General features: G+C 38.1%; 1 protein-coding gene across 1 annotated transcript in view; it reads right to left on the reverse strand.

Moving 5' to 3' along the window:
• The window catches only part of PRKAR2A (protein kinase cAMP-dependent type II regulatory subunit alpha), a 57,827-nt gene that overhangs the window by 19,873 nt on the left and 21,160 nt on the right, over window positions 1-16,794 (reverse strand). Inside the window, exon 2 of the mRNA XM_059479801.1 lies at window positions 13,934-13,969. Within this exon, the coding sequence (XP_059335784.1) occupies window positions 13,934-13,969 (36 nt within the window). The remainder of the gene's footprint in view (window positions 1-13,933; window positions 13,970-16,794) is intronic.

Below are 16,794 nucleotides of genomic sequence, written 5' to 3' on the forward strand. Positions count from 1 at the left end.
AACACAGTCATCTGTAATTTCAGTATGAAATGGCTTTGGTTATGGTTTGTAAATGTAGGTTTCCCCTACTTCATCTTACCCATTAAGGGTGAAAACAGGTCCCAAAGCCCACCAAGAACACAGACTAGGACTTAGTGCCCTTCCCTTACATATGGAAATCTCTTCTGTAATGCCCATGAATGGGCACCACAGAAATACAATCAGAAAATGGCAAAATACCACTTCTTCCCATGCTGTCACATCGAATGCCTTCCCATTATATTTCCCATTCTTCAACCTCCTGCTGGGATTTCTTTTTCCATGCAGAAGAGCAGGCCAGATGTTTTGACTCCAACCTTGGGCAGCTCTGATTGACAGACTCTATTTATTTGCAGGCAGAGCTGCAACATTTAATGTAACATTTCTGTTGTGGTATACTTTAAAAGGGGGAGAGACACAAAATTCTCAAGCTTAATTAACATTGTGATACTCTGGAAAGCCAACAGAAAGCTTTTCAGCCCACTCCTAACAACCAACAGTATTTTCCAAATACTTTAAAACAATGACTAATGAAAAGAAAAAGCAGCATTACATCAAACCCACCCCATGTTTTATGGTGCAGTATGACCAATTTTTCTTTCCACTATTGTTAATTGGTAAATCACTCGGGGAAATATGTACTGTTCAACATATGACCTGTGTGTCAGTCTTACCTGCAAAATGTTTCATGTTATCTGTGCTGCTTTGCTATTCTTCTGGCTGTAAGGGACCTCCATAACTACCCTAAACTCTGCCAACCCCTGTCAGAAATCCAGGGAATTTCAGGACTCCTGAAGGTTATTCATTTGTGCATTACAGTACAGCCAGTCCTAATGAAAAAATACCTGATCTTTCATCATGACAGAGTGAAAACAGCCTTGACCCATTATTTGATAGGTGACTGAATTCACATATTAACTATTAAAGTGTCCCAACAAAACACACTCTGAAGCAAGCTTGTTCTCACAAGATTCTCCTGAAAAGTGCTGTTTTAAAGGCAGTTGGAAGGGATCTCTCTCTGAAGATCATCCAGTCCAGCCCACCCGTCCAAGAGGAGCTATTTGGAATTCTGGGCTACTTTGGGGCTGACCTGGAAACCTCCTGAGGCAAAGATGGCACATCTCTCTGCCAACCTGCTCCAGCATCCACAGGGGAAGAGGTTTTCTGAATGTGCAACCTAAAGCTCACCAGTATCTCCATATAATTTGAAGTGACTTCTGAAATCACACCTTGCCTAGTTGAGATTTTCAGCACAACTCTGCCCTTGAGCAAGTGCTAAGCAAGAATCCATCAGTGGAAGTTGCACAGCAGTGTGACACATCTACAGCTCTATCAGCTCACACCATGCAGACCAAGCTTCCTTCCAAATCCACCCATACATAGTTCAAATAGCTTTGGAACATTAAAAAAACAGTTTTCAATTTTATGAAGCTTTGAGATAAAAAGAAATTCAGGCTTTTATCCTACCATCTACATTTAGTCTCTCTTAGCTTCTGCAGCAGCTCTCATGCTGCACCTTCTTTGGCTTTCAAGAACATCTGTTAACACTTCTGAAGGCTCAGAAATGATAGAGCTCCATGGCTGCTTTGTTATGCAGGTGACAGCATCTGAAAGCAGCCGGGATCTGTGGAGCTGCAGCAATGACATCAGCAGTGGATGGGTGAGGGGGAAGCAGGGGTGGGGAGAGAGGCAGAAGCAGCAAGACAAGTTTGCCAGTACAAACACCACCTTCGTTTATGCAAGTTTTAATCACTCTCAAGATAATATTGTTCTGCAAAATAAGTGTTTTGTCAAGATCAAAGTCCTTGAACTCTATAGAAATCTGTATGCAAAATAACAGTTGAGCTTTTAGCTCTGGCAAGTTAATACAGCCTCCAAGAGAAATGCACACCATTCCTGTCCCTGAGAGATCTCTGCTTTTTGCAAAATAACAGCCAAGAGGCTGATACCTGAACACCTTCACACACACACAAAAGAAGGAAATTTAAGTTCTATGTTTTATGTAAGGTGAATGCATTATTAATATTTCTATTGCTACTGAAACAAGTAGCAAATAGATGCCCTGTCATGCTCTCTTTTCAATTCTGGATCCCACCTGCAGAGTGAAATCCTATTCACTCTTCCTTACTTGTTAGGGTGCATCATCTCCAATTGATCCTATCAGACCCATTACTAAAAATCCACTCAGAGCAGTACATGTAGAACCACTTTTCCAGTTATTTATTCAGATGAGTAATTTTAAACTCTGTTTAAGGCAGCGCTCTTTGCATTTGAGTTTGTCAAAGCTTCAAGCATTTTTTGAGTCTGTCTCTCAAGGACAGATGCATAGGCTGTTCTGGGAGCACCATGCCAGCTGGAAAGATGACCACTGCCAGTGGCTTGTCATTCCCTCTGACAGCTGAGCTGCACTTCAAAACCGTGCACTCAGATGAATTAGGAAGCTTGAACAGCACTTACAGGTCTTTGCTGGCACAGCTAAATGTGATTTTCCACACTTGGAAAACAACTCCAAGTTTCCTCTCACTTCTGTTGCTGGTTAGCTCAGAACTTTTTGGTTTAGAAATTGCACTTTGTTTCTCAAGTGAAAGATCTCACCATGTCAAAGCAGACGACAGATTCGTACCTCGATCCAGCAAGTGGGAAACAGAACCTGCAACCATTTGCACCACCTGAGCCATTTTCACATTTATGACAGTTGGAAAGAAAAGCAACACTGAAACCCAAAGAACAGTTAACGTGTTCAGGAAAATCAGCCACTTCAGCCTTTAATTCACTAGTGAGAACTGACTGAAATCAAGGGTAAATTTTTTGTTAAAACCAACGTTATTGCATCAGCCCAAAACTCAGATCTTGGGTCTTAAAAGACGGGTCTGTCACTTCATGTGCCACATGGCAATCTCCAGATGCAGGATAGCCCACAAGAATACCACCTCCTGACTTCACTCTTAATTCTCACAGAGGTATAACTGAGACATGATTTGCAATTAACCAGGACCTGAGCAAAAACCACCCCATCAACCCTTAGTCAAATACCAAAGCAGAATATTCAAACATGCAACCACTTGCATGACCATATATGTCAAATCAAGTGTCAAAGTTTTTTCAGTGGAGAAATATTTAGAAATGATTCATTTCAGGGGGAAAGGAAAAGAATGGATTTTCAGTTCTTGTAACAGCTTCAAATGTCATTTAAAGTTAAAAGGAAAGTAAATCAAGTAGGTTCTTCACAGGCAGAGTTCTTGTGTGTTACAGATTAACTCCAAAGGCACTCAGACTCAGCACAGCTGTGCCAAACCAGCTTTGTCCAGTCAGGATTCCAGGTTCAGGCACACTCCACACTTGGTCCCACAGGCTGCTCATGCTGGGAAGCTGCAAAGATCACTGTGTCAGGAAAAGAAGCCCATGAGACACTGATGGAGCCTGTAAAACCCTAAAACCCTGCACTGTTTCACCTAGACATGCAGAAAGCCACTCATTCACAACAGGTTGAAGCGTTCACCTGGCTCTACCCAAAGTCACCTGAAAATGCCCAGCTCTGATGTGGACATCACCTGTGTTCCTCAAGGGCCATTAATTTAATTTAACAGAGCAGCAAAACTGAGGTCCAAGGTGGAGCTCGGAGAAATCCCACTCTAGTTCACAGTTGGATAACCACTTTTACCAAGAGAAGTGCATGATTCATTACAGTGCTTGCTGCTAACCTTGCTTTTAGAAATCTCTGATAACCATTTCCTCACCACGATTATGTACTTCCCAATAGCATTATCTAAATCAGACTTCTCCAGCTTGTTCTCTTTCCATCAAGAGAGAAATGCGACACTTCCGGTGACAACGGCTTGTGACATTGTCACACACTCCCACCTCATACTACTCCTCAGTAACAAGTTCAGCACAGACTGCACAATCAATTATAAATTCCACCTTTTATGATAATGGCTTTTTTTCTTTGCAGGAAATCCAACTTTACATGCACAGACACCTTTTCTCCCAAGATGCCTAAGTAATAAGCCTAACATAATAAGCCCTTTACAATTATGACAATTGGCTGACAACTATTTCCATAAGTGCATTTGCTTTATGTATTCTGAATAATGCAGTTTTCACATATTCTTATTACATTCATACAGATTAATAAAGATCTGATTTAAGTGTTTCTTTAAAAGGTTTTATCATCATATGTACAGTAAAACAACTGAGACAATGCCTTACAGCAGAATAGCCATTAAAATATTTTTTTTCTTCTACTACAGCAAGATTTGGCAAAGTATTTAAAATTACATTTCCCTAGGGGCAAACGAGAACTTTGATGATGAAAGAAGTAGAATAATAAACGGAAAGTAAATAATCACAGTCTCTTTTAGATTCATATCTTTACACACATATAATGAAAGCATTACAAGCAGACAATACTGCTTCAACTAGATTTTAAAGACAAGCATAAAGCACTTTTAACAAGATACAATGTGTTCCTACTTAACTATTACTCCTAGGTAGGCTTTGTTCAGGGTTGGTTTTTTGTTTTGTTTAACTCCTTCTGCAGCCTGCAGGATTTGGCCTGGAAACCAGCCCCAGCTCAAGTGATTCAGGGACACAGCACCAGACAAACCACAGACCAAAGGCTTCAGAGCACCCAGCAACCTGCTCCAGGGATCTGGGAGGAAAAGACTTTCCCTATCATCCTAAGAGGCAACTTGTTGGGGGTCTTACTGAACTGCAACAAAACTTCAGAAGACAATCCTCAGCTTATATATCTTGATTTAAATACTCCTCCTACTCAGGAGCAATTAAAATGAAATACTTGTGCCAATGTAGGACTAGAGAGAGAATTCTCCTAAGCACTTCTCCTACCTCTCTGGCATAACCAAATGAACATGACATTTGCCTTTTTTTCTTTTTTTTTTTTTCAACTAAACCAACAGCTGTTTATCATTGTATTTACTTCATATAGTTGCCTGTTTAGTTGTATCAAGGCACAACTTTTACTTAATGCTCTTACGTATGAGTTATGCCAAATGTTTTAGCTTTTCCTTCCACTCTGCGTGCTCACACATTGGAGGGTTATATTCTCTCACCTCACTGAAGACACATGCTGCAGGAGAATAATGACAAACCCATGAGGCTATAAATCCTAGCCTATAATTTTTGGTAATTGAAAATTTACAGTTTCCAGAGGACTTATGATGAAAGCACTCTGGTGATAAAATAAACACTCCGCAGGTCTCTCCTGCCTGATTCCACAGAATCATCTGCTGACTAAACCACACCTGGGACTCCTGCACTTGGGGCTTCCATTTCTCAGCTCACAAGAAGAGAGCCCAGCATCCCATCAGACACTGGGACTTGCAGTAAGTGATAAGTCTGCATGAAAATTAAAACAACAAAAATACTTCCATCATGGTAGAGGACTAACAAAAATAAGAAGGTTTTCCATGTGGATGCGCATTGGAGTAAACAGCTCTGACACTGACAGTAACTACCAAAAGCAAAATACTGCCCTTTCAATCTTAAAACAGTAATTTACAATTTGCTACTTCTGTTTCCAATTCCCTTTACTACATTTAAATAGAATGGAAGCAGGTTATTTTGGAGTTATACATTATTCCATCTGGTGAAGCCTGGGAAATTCAAATGGAGCAAGCTTTATTCTTGCAAGTCAAGAAATCAGAAGACTGCAATGGATAAACATGCTGCTGACCTTGTTCAAGCCTTCTAAGAGAGCCTTACTGATGAGATAGTCAGCCATAAAAAAGGTCTCCTGGAAAACATGATGCTACTACTATTTCAGAGCACACAGATTCACAATTGTAGAAGAAAGCCTTCTGCTTTAATGATCCTGGTTTAGCCCATCACATAAATTTTAACACATTTCCAAATGTGTTACGTAAGCAAGGCAGATAGAACCAGGAATTCAGCACCAATAATGCTCATGTGCCTGAAACAGTGATACTTTCTCTGAGTTAAAAACAGCACAGAGAATGTTCACTTTCCCTTCAGTTTACATCAGAACACCACAAGTTCCAAGAAATGGCTCAAATATACACCTTCCCCCCCTCCCCAAAAAAGGAATGTAGCTTACAGGCTTTTAGTTGCAAACTGCAGCTAGAAAGGAGAATTTAGTTGGGGAATAAAACAGGAAAAGTGGTTTTCTAGTACAGAAATAAGAAATTTTCTTTCAGTTTACAGATCAAGGCATTTTTTTTTGTTTTATAAGTGCAATTCTGCCATATGAACTGCTAAACCTGCAAGAAGGCAAATAGTATTTTAAAATCATCTTGAGAAAAGTGCAGTAAAGCACTTTCTGCCTTAAAATTTCATTCAGCTACTTCTTTCTGACATCTCTTGTGACAGAGAACCAAAGCATGCCAAAATGTTAAAAGGCACTTCTGAAATCAATTATATGATATGATTTTCAAAGATTTCTAAAGAATGTCCAAATATGTTAAAAACCACATTATCCTGAATAGAACAACTAACACCTATTTACCTGTAGCAAACCAGGAACAATGAAAAATTAGCATGGCTTGACACAAAAGGATTGTGTGCAGAGGAATGACGTGGAAGCCCCCAATTCCCTGTGCTTGGAAACTGCTGCTTCATTTCCTGGCACACTGGAAAAGCAGGAAATGTGGGAAGTTACTGTTGGAGCCCTTGAAGAAAATCCTGGCAGCTCCCCCCATTCCTGTGGGGCTGCTGAGCAATTCCAGTGCCCTGGTGAGCACCAGCCATGGCAAAGGTGTGACTTCTTCACTCATTCATCTCCAGGATCAGCCAACTCTGGATTTAGCATCTCACTGAATAAATGAATTGTGTTTGCAGGAAATACACAAAATACACACTTGAAGTGGTCCAGCAAAATACTAATATTGGATATAACTTCATCAGCTGGAACTTGTGTGCCTTCTTGCTGACCAGTTTTGTGTTTTTCCATCAGAGAACATTAGAGAGCTTAAGAAAATTGGGGTCTTTCCTCTAACAAATTTTGGAGACACGGGAAAAACACACCAAATCAGGTAAGTGCTTCAGGCAGCCAAGTACCCACACACAAGGCACCTCCCAAAGTCAAGCCCTGACTCAAGTCTCTCTACAAATGAGGGCTCACAGCAGCTCCTCAGATACCTTTAATATTTCCTGAACTGGGCTTTCATAATGCCATTATATTCCTTACACTGAGTTTTTTGGTATTCCTATAACGTTTTGTGTTAATTTGGGCTACACACAGACTCAGCAAGGTGTTCTGGTGTTAAAAATTTCCAGCTAGAGTTCATGAAAGTACATCCTTTCAAATTTAAATCAAGTCTGTTTAAACTTTTCTCCATGGATGGACTATTTGACCTATTCCACATTTAAACTGAAATTACAGCAACCTAAAGTTGATTGAGGGTATTAATCAATATAGGAGCATAACATCTCTGACTCTGTCTAAAACTTTATATTAAAACAGGGATGAAGTGCAGCCTTATATATTCACAAGAAAAATGGAAATCACATCTGACTCTGAGGTCACTCTAAAGATACATCACAGCACCAGGTTTTGCGCCAAGTATAAAATTCTCTGTTTTAGCCTGTATTGTGACAGGCATTTTGAGATTTGTGTGTTTGACCAACAAACCATGGTGGAATATTTTCATCTGGGCTTTAATTCCCATGTTAAAAACCATCCTGAGTTCAAAGAACAAAAACAAACAAAAAATTCTCTATCACACAAAAGAGAAAAGTTTAGTTCCAACCTATCAAAGGGAGAACTAAATTTTATTTCAATCATCAGCTGAAGGCTGATATTTTCAAAAGTATTTATGTATACAAAGATATGGACCAACATTTATGCAGGCTTGATAAAGACCTTTAATGTAAAACAATTAATGGAAGTTAATCACTTGCACCTTTTGCTACCTGAATACTTTTGGAACACTGATCCATACTGCATTACTTGCTAAAAATGCACATAGCTAAACTTATGCTCCCAACTGCTAAGGGCTAATTTCAGTTAAAACATTTGACTTTGGACAAACAAGTTCTAATTCTTATGTTACGCTCTGGCCATGAACTATTATTAAGAAAGCATAAATAAAAAAGATGAAGGATTAATTCATTCTACTCCATTGTAGCACTTATGTGCATTAAGCAGACTGGATCAGATTTGTTCTGACCAGGAATTGCACTGACTTAAATTTTAAGTACAGATGCTCCCAGTGCTGTATTTCTCTTTGTGTCACCAAAAAAATCCTGCAGAATTGTTCACAACACTGTGAAATCCAAGTAATTGTGAAGTCATGACTATTAATTTCCAAAAATAAGCATTTTATTATTCACTGAACGTCAATCACATGCCAGGAATTTTTAAATAAGTCCCAATATTGCAAACAGAGAAAACAAGCTTTTTTTGTTTAACGAATAATGATTCAGACACTTTCTTACAGGAGAGCACCCACACAATTTATCACCACTTTCATCTGTCATCCCACATGCTTGGCTTTTGCTCATATCAACATTTTTTAAAATTAATTCTTTTCACTGTAGTTATGATACTGGTTTTGCAACCATTAGGGCTAGCAAAAATCTACAGAAGCTTCAGGTTGTTGATACAGGAAAACTGTGCCTTTTATAAAAATGTGGATTTTTGAAATCTCTTATCATTTATCACCTGCCTGAAAATCTATCAGCAGAAGTTATTATGCTATCAGTGTTGTAAGATGGTGAATAATCAATATAGAAATTAATTAAATAGCTTCAAGAGAAGAAACCAGATCATGATTTTCAAGTCAACCTCTGATAATCAGATAAATACACAGAGAAGAGAACAGCACAGAGAAAGTCAGTCATCACTCAGTCTTCCTCCCTTGATGATTTCAAGTGCTGAGATTTTTATCACTGAAGTAGTAGAGAGTATTCTGCAAGAGAAATACTCAAAACAACCTCCCAAGAGAAGCATTGCCTCTTGCTTCACTGCTGCCATTTAGATGTCCTAATTTAACAGGGTCCCAAAACGGTCTTTCTTACCAAATACTAACATGCTGTGTGGCAATAATTAACAGAACAGCTTTATTAGAAAATGATTTTTGTTAAAGCTGTCATTTTAAAGCACTAGAAGCTACTAATAGGAATTTACTATGTGTAATATTATCATATCCTGACATCTCAACTTGCCAGGGTGTGAAGAAAATGCTGCATTGCACTCAAAAGCACAGAGGAATATCAGACTTTAGCAACATATGTGCATTATGAGATGATTGCTCATTTTGGCAGGAGCCAGACTAATGAAGAGTTCAGGGTAAGGAGTCCCCACCACCATCAAAATAGAGAAGAATCAGTGAGCCAGAAGAGCCAATAGTGAAGGCCTCTTATAGAAGCTGATGTGATGAGAAAAGAAAAAGCCAAAAACTGACAGGGAATATTGATTTATACATTATTTAATAAAAAAAAAAAAAAAAACCACAAAAAAAACCCACCAACCAACAAAAAAAACCAACACAAACAAAAAAAAACTCCACCACACCATGCCATAGCGTCACATCAGATAGCTAGAGACAAGAGAAACATGGAAAATACTGATTCTGAACCCAGCATCTGCTGGGGACACTGACAATTGGCAACTGTCAGGGTTCCACATAATGCTCATGTTTGTTACACACAGGAAAACAGGATTCAGGAACATTTCCACAAAATTAACCTCTACACATGAAACCTTTATTCAGCAGCCCCATCTCAGGGGTTTAGCACCCAGAATTTGATCTTTCTCACTCCACTGAGTCTCTGCTGAAAGCTGTCCCACCAAAAGGACCAACTGAGGCAAGTCTTGTTAATTTGATTCTTTTTTATATTAATATGAAAACAGGCACAGATCTTGACAGCTGTGTTACTATTAAGGAAATAACTATTATATATTGCTTCCCTTGATCATATAGCTCAATTATTCTGCTTACAGTTGTTGAATGTGAAAATTCTAATTTCATTCCAATGAGGCCAAAGAAAGGCTCAGGAAGGAGTACAGGCACATGCAAAAGAGAGATTATTACACCAGGTCACTCAGATAAACTGAAATAATTGCAGAAAAAAGATGAAAACTTTTTATAACACATGTATAGTATGGGTGTCATTTCGTCAGATTATCCTATCCCAAGAAGAAATCTGCAAGTCTGCTGGAGAGTGTGTGTTCTGTGGAATTAATCAAAAGTGTCTAGAAATGGCAATAGAGAAATCTATCAAAAAACTTCACTTTTCTGAAATATGCTAAAACTAAAAGAGGAGAAACTATGCTCAAGAGAGACTAGCGGGCGTCACACTCTCCCTTCCAAAAACACAATTAACTTTTCATTCATATCCTGCCAGGAGCAGAATTCTCCTCAGTGTTATGTACCAGTTCTTACAGTGGGACAAATATCAATGCTCTCTTCCTCTAGCATTGAAACAGCTTTGATATAACTGAGAAAGGAGGTATCACTGATTTCTGCCACCTCCCTGCACTGTGTAGTCTGTCCCAAGCCAAGGACACAGATACTGGCAGGCTCTGCAGCCTTCCATGACAGAAAATGAAGTGACCAACATAATTTTGTCAGGAACCCCTATGCTTGGAGGCAGATCAAGAAATGTAATGAAGCAAGTATGAATTTCAAAGTTCCTAGCCCAGTTCTTGGGAGGAAGGCATCCATAAGGGATTCAGGCCACTCCATCCAAGGCTGAGTCAGTGAGCAATCCATGGAACACAGGTTAGTTACCCTGGCAGAAGGCTCAGACTCTGCTAACTCACAGCAGCAGCAAGACAACTGCTCTGCTGGGTAATTAGCACTGAAATTGCATCACAGCCCATGGCACCCCAGAGCTAGGAGGTTTTCAAATCAGTGAGCTGGTTTATCCCATTTTAGTTTCTACCACCAAAATAGCTTACGATTTTACAAACAGGATTATTTTAATGAAGTCAGCTCAGATACAAATAAGAGCTGACCAACTGTTTGTGTGCACACCATGGATCTCAACATTACATGGCCAAACATGCCACACACAAGCCAGCTATTCACTAGATTAACTTCTAGAGGAATATCAAGCTCTCATTTCTCCTTCTCCCTCCACACATTCTGTGGAAAAGGCTGTTTCTCTTCATGAGAACACTACCACTCTGCACTTCTATAAATAATTACATAAACATGATTAGATAAATCCCCTTCTTCCAGGATGACCCTCCTGCACAGTCCATTTTGAGTAAGTCTTAAAGAATGACAGCTAAATATTTACAACACTGGTAGTATTTGCCAAAGCAGTTTAGATGTTTCATAACCAGAAATAAACACATAAATGAAAATTTAGTAATCATTAGAACAGATTTATTCTATGGGATTATGTATCTCTAGAATTTTCAATAATGCATCAGGGGAATCATGATCATCCTGTTATCAGTAGACAACTAATCAGAACCAACCAGTAGAAAACACTTCAAGTTTAATATTGAAAAATTAATAAAGCAACTAGAAAAAGATCCTCTGACTACTATGTGTAAGAGAGCATAATAAACACCTGTTAGGCTCCAAGAACAAATCTATAGTTGAATGGTTTACCAGAACAATGATTAGCCTGTCATAAACTGCATGTAATGTAGACAATCACTATATCAACTTTTCCTCTAAAAATTATCAAAAATTATATTTTTCTTTTATTTTTGACCTAGTAAACAAGGACAATGCTGTAATTCCCTAGGCAGCCAAACACTTCAAAAGAACAATGCTTGCTTAAATTTACCTCAATACATCCCATGTTAGCTTTTAAATGCTCTGTAAATCTATGATTTTGTGCATGCAAATGTTGATAACAGCAAGCAACTGAGCTCTGCTCTTCATTCCCCTTACAAACACACACTGCACTGGAAACACAGAAATATTGTTGGATTGACAAGGTTCAACATGGACTAGCAGAAAGCTCTTCTGAAGAGAAGACCACAAAATGCAATTACAAAGAAGAATTGTGTGCCAGCCTTTCTATGGTTTGTTCTGCTTTACTTTATAAGTTAAATGCAGAAACATTTAGCTACTATGCTGAGTAATCTGTAAGGCAACACTGGTTTGGTGTTTGCTGTTATTTTTTCATTTATAAAGACAAAACCTACCTTACAAAAATTGCAGAATGAAAACTTGCTGAAAACCTAATACATCAAACACAAGTCAAACCAAATCCAGAGCAGCAAATCCAGCAAGTCAGCCACTGATTTTCTGCAAGGGATTGTAAAATGTGGCTGCCTATGATGGTAGGGCCTGAGCTCAGTACTCAGCCTCATTCCTATGCAGTTCTTGAGAGAAACAGCAGATATGGAGTGGAATAAACCACCCCAGCAAACAACCCCCACCCCAAACCAGCACTTTCTCTGCTTTTCCTGCCAAGAGAAGGAAAACTGCAGCTCTTTGTGTGCATATGGATGGTGTTTGCATTGCCTTTGCATTTTAACAAATCCCACACTGATCATGACCTATACAGTGTATACAGAGAGAAAATTGATCTTTTTATATTCTGGAAAGTATTTAACATAGCAGTAATATACACATATTCTGTTATTGTTTGTCTCCATGACAATTCTAATATGAACTGTAAACTCTGAATATTTCTAGCTCTTCCTGAAGCAGGAGCATTATTAAGCAACTAAAGCCCTCTTTAATCTAATTGCACAAGTTAGCAATTGAATTTTACATTTGCTTTTTAGTTGTTCACATTAACCTTTAGACCCCCTAAATGAGAGAATTGTTTTTGAACTAAGAGCAGCTCAGTACTGTGTGAGCACCAACACTGCATTTCAAAAAGATTCAAAAAGTCAAAAAGATTACAAACACTTTCTGATTAAGGCTTAATTTTTTAACTTTGGGAATAGCTCAGTATTTATTTAAATTTAAATCTGAGATTTTTTCACTCCTCATTTCTAAGATTTTTCTCCATCAGCAGGATCCAGGATGGACTAGTTTAATTAGCAGAGAAAGTGTCTTAGGCCTCTCCAAATACTCTACAATACATGACTCTCAATATTTACTATCAGAGCATCAAACTCCACCATCCAAGATAAAATTCTGTCCTGCCTAGATTTCTCATGTAATCATATCTCAAAACTAGAGCACTGTCAATCTTTAAGAGTTATGAAATTCTCATTATACTCAGTTATTTGTTTGTAGTAGCATAAATAAACAATTATATTTAATAATATCCAAGCAACCAGTAGGAAAGCAAATGAACTGCATGGGTATAAGGACATTTTGCACATAAACACATATTAATCTCATATATATGTGGTATATAAATAAATAAATGTATTATCAACAATGCCCCACCATAACTAACATACCCAAAAACATGTCAGATCATCCACATGAATTACAAAATGAGTAGACTTGAACTCAAAACTAGAGAGAAAACACTGAATACATTGGCATTTTAAAGATATTTGTTAAAGCAGAATTAAAACTTTCTAGACCAGCTAAATGTTAGTAAAATATCTGAAGACAAAAAAAAGTACCACATGCAAAGCAAGTCACATTGTCCCTCAAATGAAAAAATAATGCAATATCTTCTCATCAACATATAACATTTTGCTCATGTGATACTCTTCAAAATCAACTTGCAAAGGAATTTTTTGGGAGTTAGTTTCTCATTCAAGCATTTTATATTGGTTGAGACAGGAAACAAACAAACAAACAAGTATAATCTGTGTCTCTAGAACAAGTGAACAGCCACTAATTCAACTACTATAAATATCAGCTGCATATCTAAATGCGCTGACCATTGGCGTCTACAGTGAATTAAGAAACAATTCTCATTATTTCAAACAAAAATGCCAGAATTATGAGACATAAGGCAATAAGAGAAAGGTAATATTTAATGTACTTCCTTTAGTCAGATACACATTTCAAAACTATTTCAGATACTTTGAATTCTTAAAAAGAAACCATACCTGATACTCTTCTGTTGTATCGGTTAACAACTGGAGCTGGAAAAAAAGAAAAATAAAATTACACATTTGTATTTATTATTACAAATATAATTAATTAATTGCATAATCATTATATACTTTCAGTACAGAAACCCCATACAAATCTCTTTTTTAAATGATCCAGTATAAAGCTTTCATCCATCTACTTGCCAGCCGGTAAGTTTTTATTCAAAATGAAACTTCATATTCCTGAAGGCCATTACATGCTAGGATGGATGGTAAGTAGTTTTGGCTTGGGTTTGGTTTTTTTTATCTAATTCTGAAAAAAACATACCTCTACACAGATTATCCAATCCTAACCTATCATCAGCCAGCAGCTGCATTTATTTGGTATTATTGCCAAGCACTGCAGCACTTTAGGTCAGCTGTACCTCCTTAAGGAGGCTCAAAAGCCAAAGAAGTTTTGGCCAACCCGTTCTGTGCCCCAGGCAGGGCAGGGCTCCCCCAGTCCCTGCAGCCCTGAGCAAGGCGGCCTCACACATTGAAACTGGAGAAGGCTGAGGTGCAGCATCCACTGCCTCCCTGCTCAAGCTGTAGCTCTACAAGGCACTTGGATTTTGGACTGGGATGAACTGCCTGAGTTCCACTGTGCACATCCATTCTGACATTACCTTCAGCAAACAGCACCTTTCCCCCTTTTACAGTAACCAAGGCACCGTCTTTGAGAGCTGCTTCAGTCTCAAAAAAAAACCCAAAACAAAATCTGCTTGTAAAGTTTCACCCAGAAAAAAATCAAAGCACTTTCTTCTCCTTCACCTTTAACAACCAACATCATTTTATTCTGACTGCTTCATGTTTTCCCACTTTTCTTCCCTTCAACATTTTTCCAGATACAACCTGTAACCTTTCTATTCCATTCTTTCAATATTTAAGTTAGAGCAGCCTTTATACCCCATCAAACCACATGCATCACCAGAGCCAGATTTATTAAACACCCACCACGAAAATCTTAATGACCCCATCATTTCTTAGAAACTTTTGAGTATCTCAGCACCACCAGAATACAGAGAACAATGATTACTTAGCAAAGCCAGAAGAGCTCAGCTTCTTTGGAGCCCTTACAACCACCCTACATCTATATGAAAACACAAAACTGCAAATAATACCACAAAAATGAGATCAAAATTATTATTGTGTATTTTTTTTTAAATAAAGGAATTCAGAAGAGGTTGGAGGGGAAAGGAATAATCAGGCTAATTCCATAGTTTTCAGCTAAATCTATTAACAGGGAGACAATGCTCAGTCTCAAAAGAAGCTCAGGATTAAATGCAACATTATTATGAATTTTACAATTTAGATCTAAACTTCTATAATATGACATAATCCTCATAAAAATAACACTGACACAGTGTTTCATACATCAAGCTTGAAGAGGTTCAAAAACACTGAATAACAAACCTGAGAATTCAAGTAACTTTCTCTTCAAACCTTTCAGCAATGTACGACAGCAGGGACCCTTCCTGCAAATAAGGGCAGGATTTATCTCACTTGCCAAAAGACACCAGGGATGGGAGAAGTTTACCCCACCTTAAGGGGAAACAGGGATTGGGAATACAGATCCATGCAGGTTTATTAAACAAACTCATGCATCTGAAAGTGTTCAGACATTTTGCCCTTTCTTAACTTTTCCTCGTGGGTCTGTCTGTGGCTGCCAGTGGTGACACAAAACTGCTCTGGACAGTAATTTGCCCCAGTAATTATACTCACATCTAACTGAGTAACTGCTCAAAATTGGCCAATTTGGACCTGAAGAAACAGGAAAATTCACTACTTTTATCCAGAGACCAGTCAAATGCCTACCAGTTCTCTAAGGTTTTGAAGAATGGGAAGACCGAAACAAATTAGTTCAGTTTCCACTACAAAGTCATTTATTACAAAAGAAAATACTAAATTCAAAATGTAATTTGATATGTTTGCTGTACAAGCACCTCATCAAGGTCATAACAGTTTTCAGTAAATGATTAACCAGTCTCATGTACAGATTCAGATACTTTTAATCAACACCGTTAGTGAGTAAATACATTATTTCAGTTTCTATCTTGCACATACAGAATTTCTTCTCCACCTTATGACTTCTACACCCATTTCTTGCTCATATTTAAGAATAACATTTCATGTCTTTGAACAGAATTAATATACTAAAGAATACTCTGGTGTACTTTGGGCAACATAGAAAAAAATCCAACAACGATGTCTTCTTTTGGAATCTTGATTATTTTATCCCATAGCAGGGTTCAGTGTCATCAAAACTGCATCAAGTTTTCCAATGTTAAAAATGAGCAAAACACAGCCTTTTAAGGGCAGTTAAGAGACGACTATTATTCTGCCTCCACAAAGCTTTTAAGATTAAAATGATAGTTTGCATCTCTTACACCAGTGACAGTTCTAACATGTATAAAATTCACTTTTATGTGTTGTCAGATGACTATTTTTATGCTAAAGAGATAAAAATCTGGCATTTCCTAGTAGAGAAGATTAGTGAGGATTTTTTTCCTTCTGGCTTACCAATGAAAAGCTCTCTGCTTACGACTATTTTCAGTATTGCACAGTCATATTGCCAATCCTATGGCACCCTTGTGTTTTGCTATTGGAAGTACATGAAGGAAAAGCCTGGCATTGAGCACTGCTAAGAGAAACCTCTCCTGAAGGTCCCACACACACCTACACTGGTCTGTGGACAGATTCCAAAAAATCAGATGGGGTGGAAGGGAAAAATATATTTACTGTTAATACAGCCTAGCTCCTAGGCTGAGCACTAAAGGGCACCTAATTTAAAGCAATGGTGATGGACACACCAGTAATAAATTCCTACACCAGAGCAG

The sequence above is a fragment of the Ammospiza nelsoni genome, chromosome 11 (assembly GCF_027579445.1).
Source record: "Ammospiza nelsoni isolate bAmmNel1 chromosome 11, bAmmNel1.pri, whole genome shotgun sequence".
NCBI classification, from domain to species: Eukaryota; Metazoa; Chordata; class Aves; order Passeriformes; family Passerellidae; genus Ammospiza; species Ammospiza nelsoni.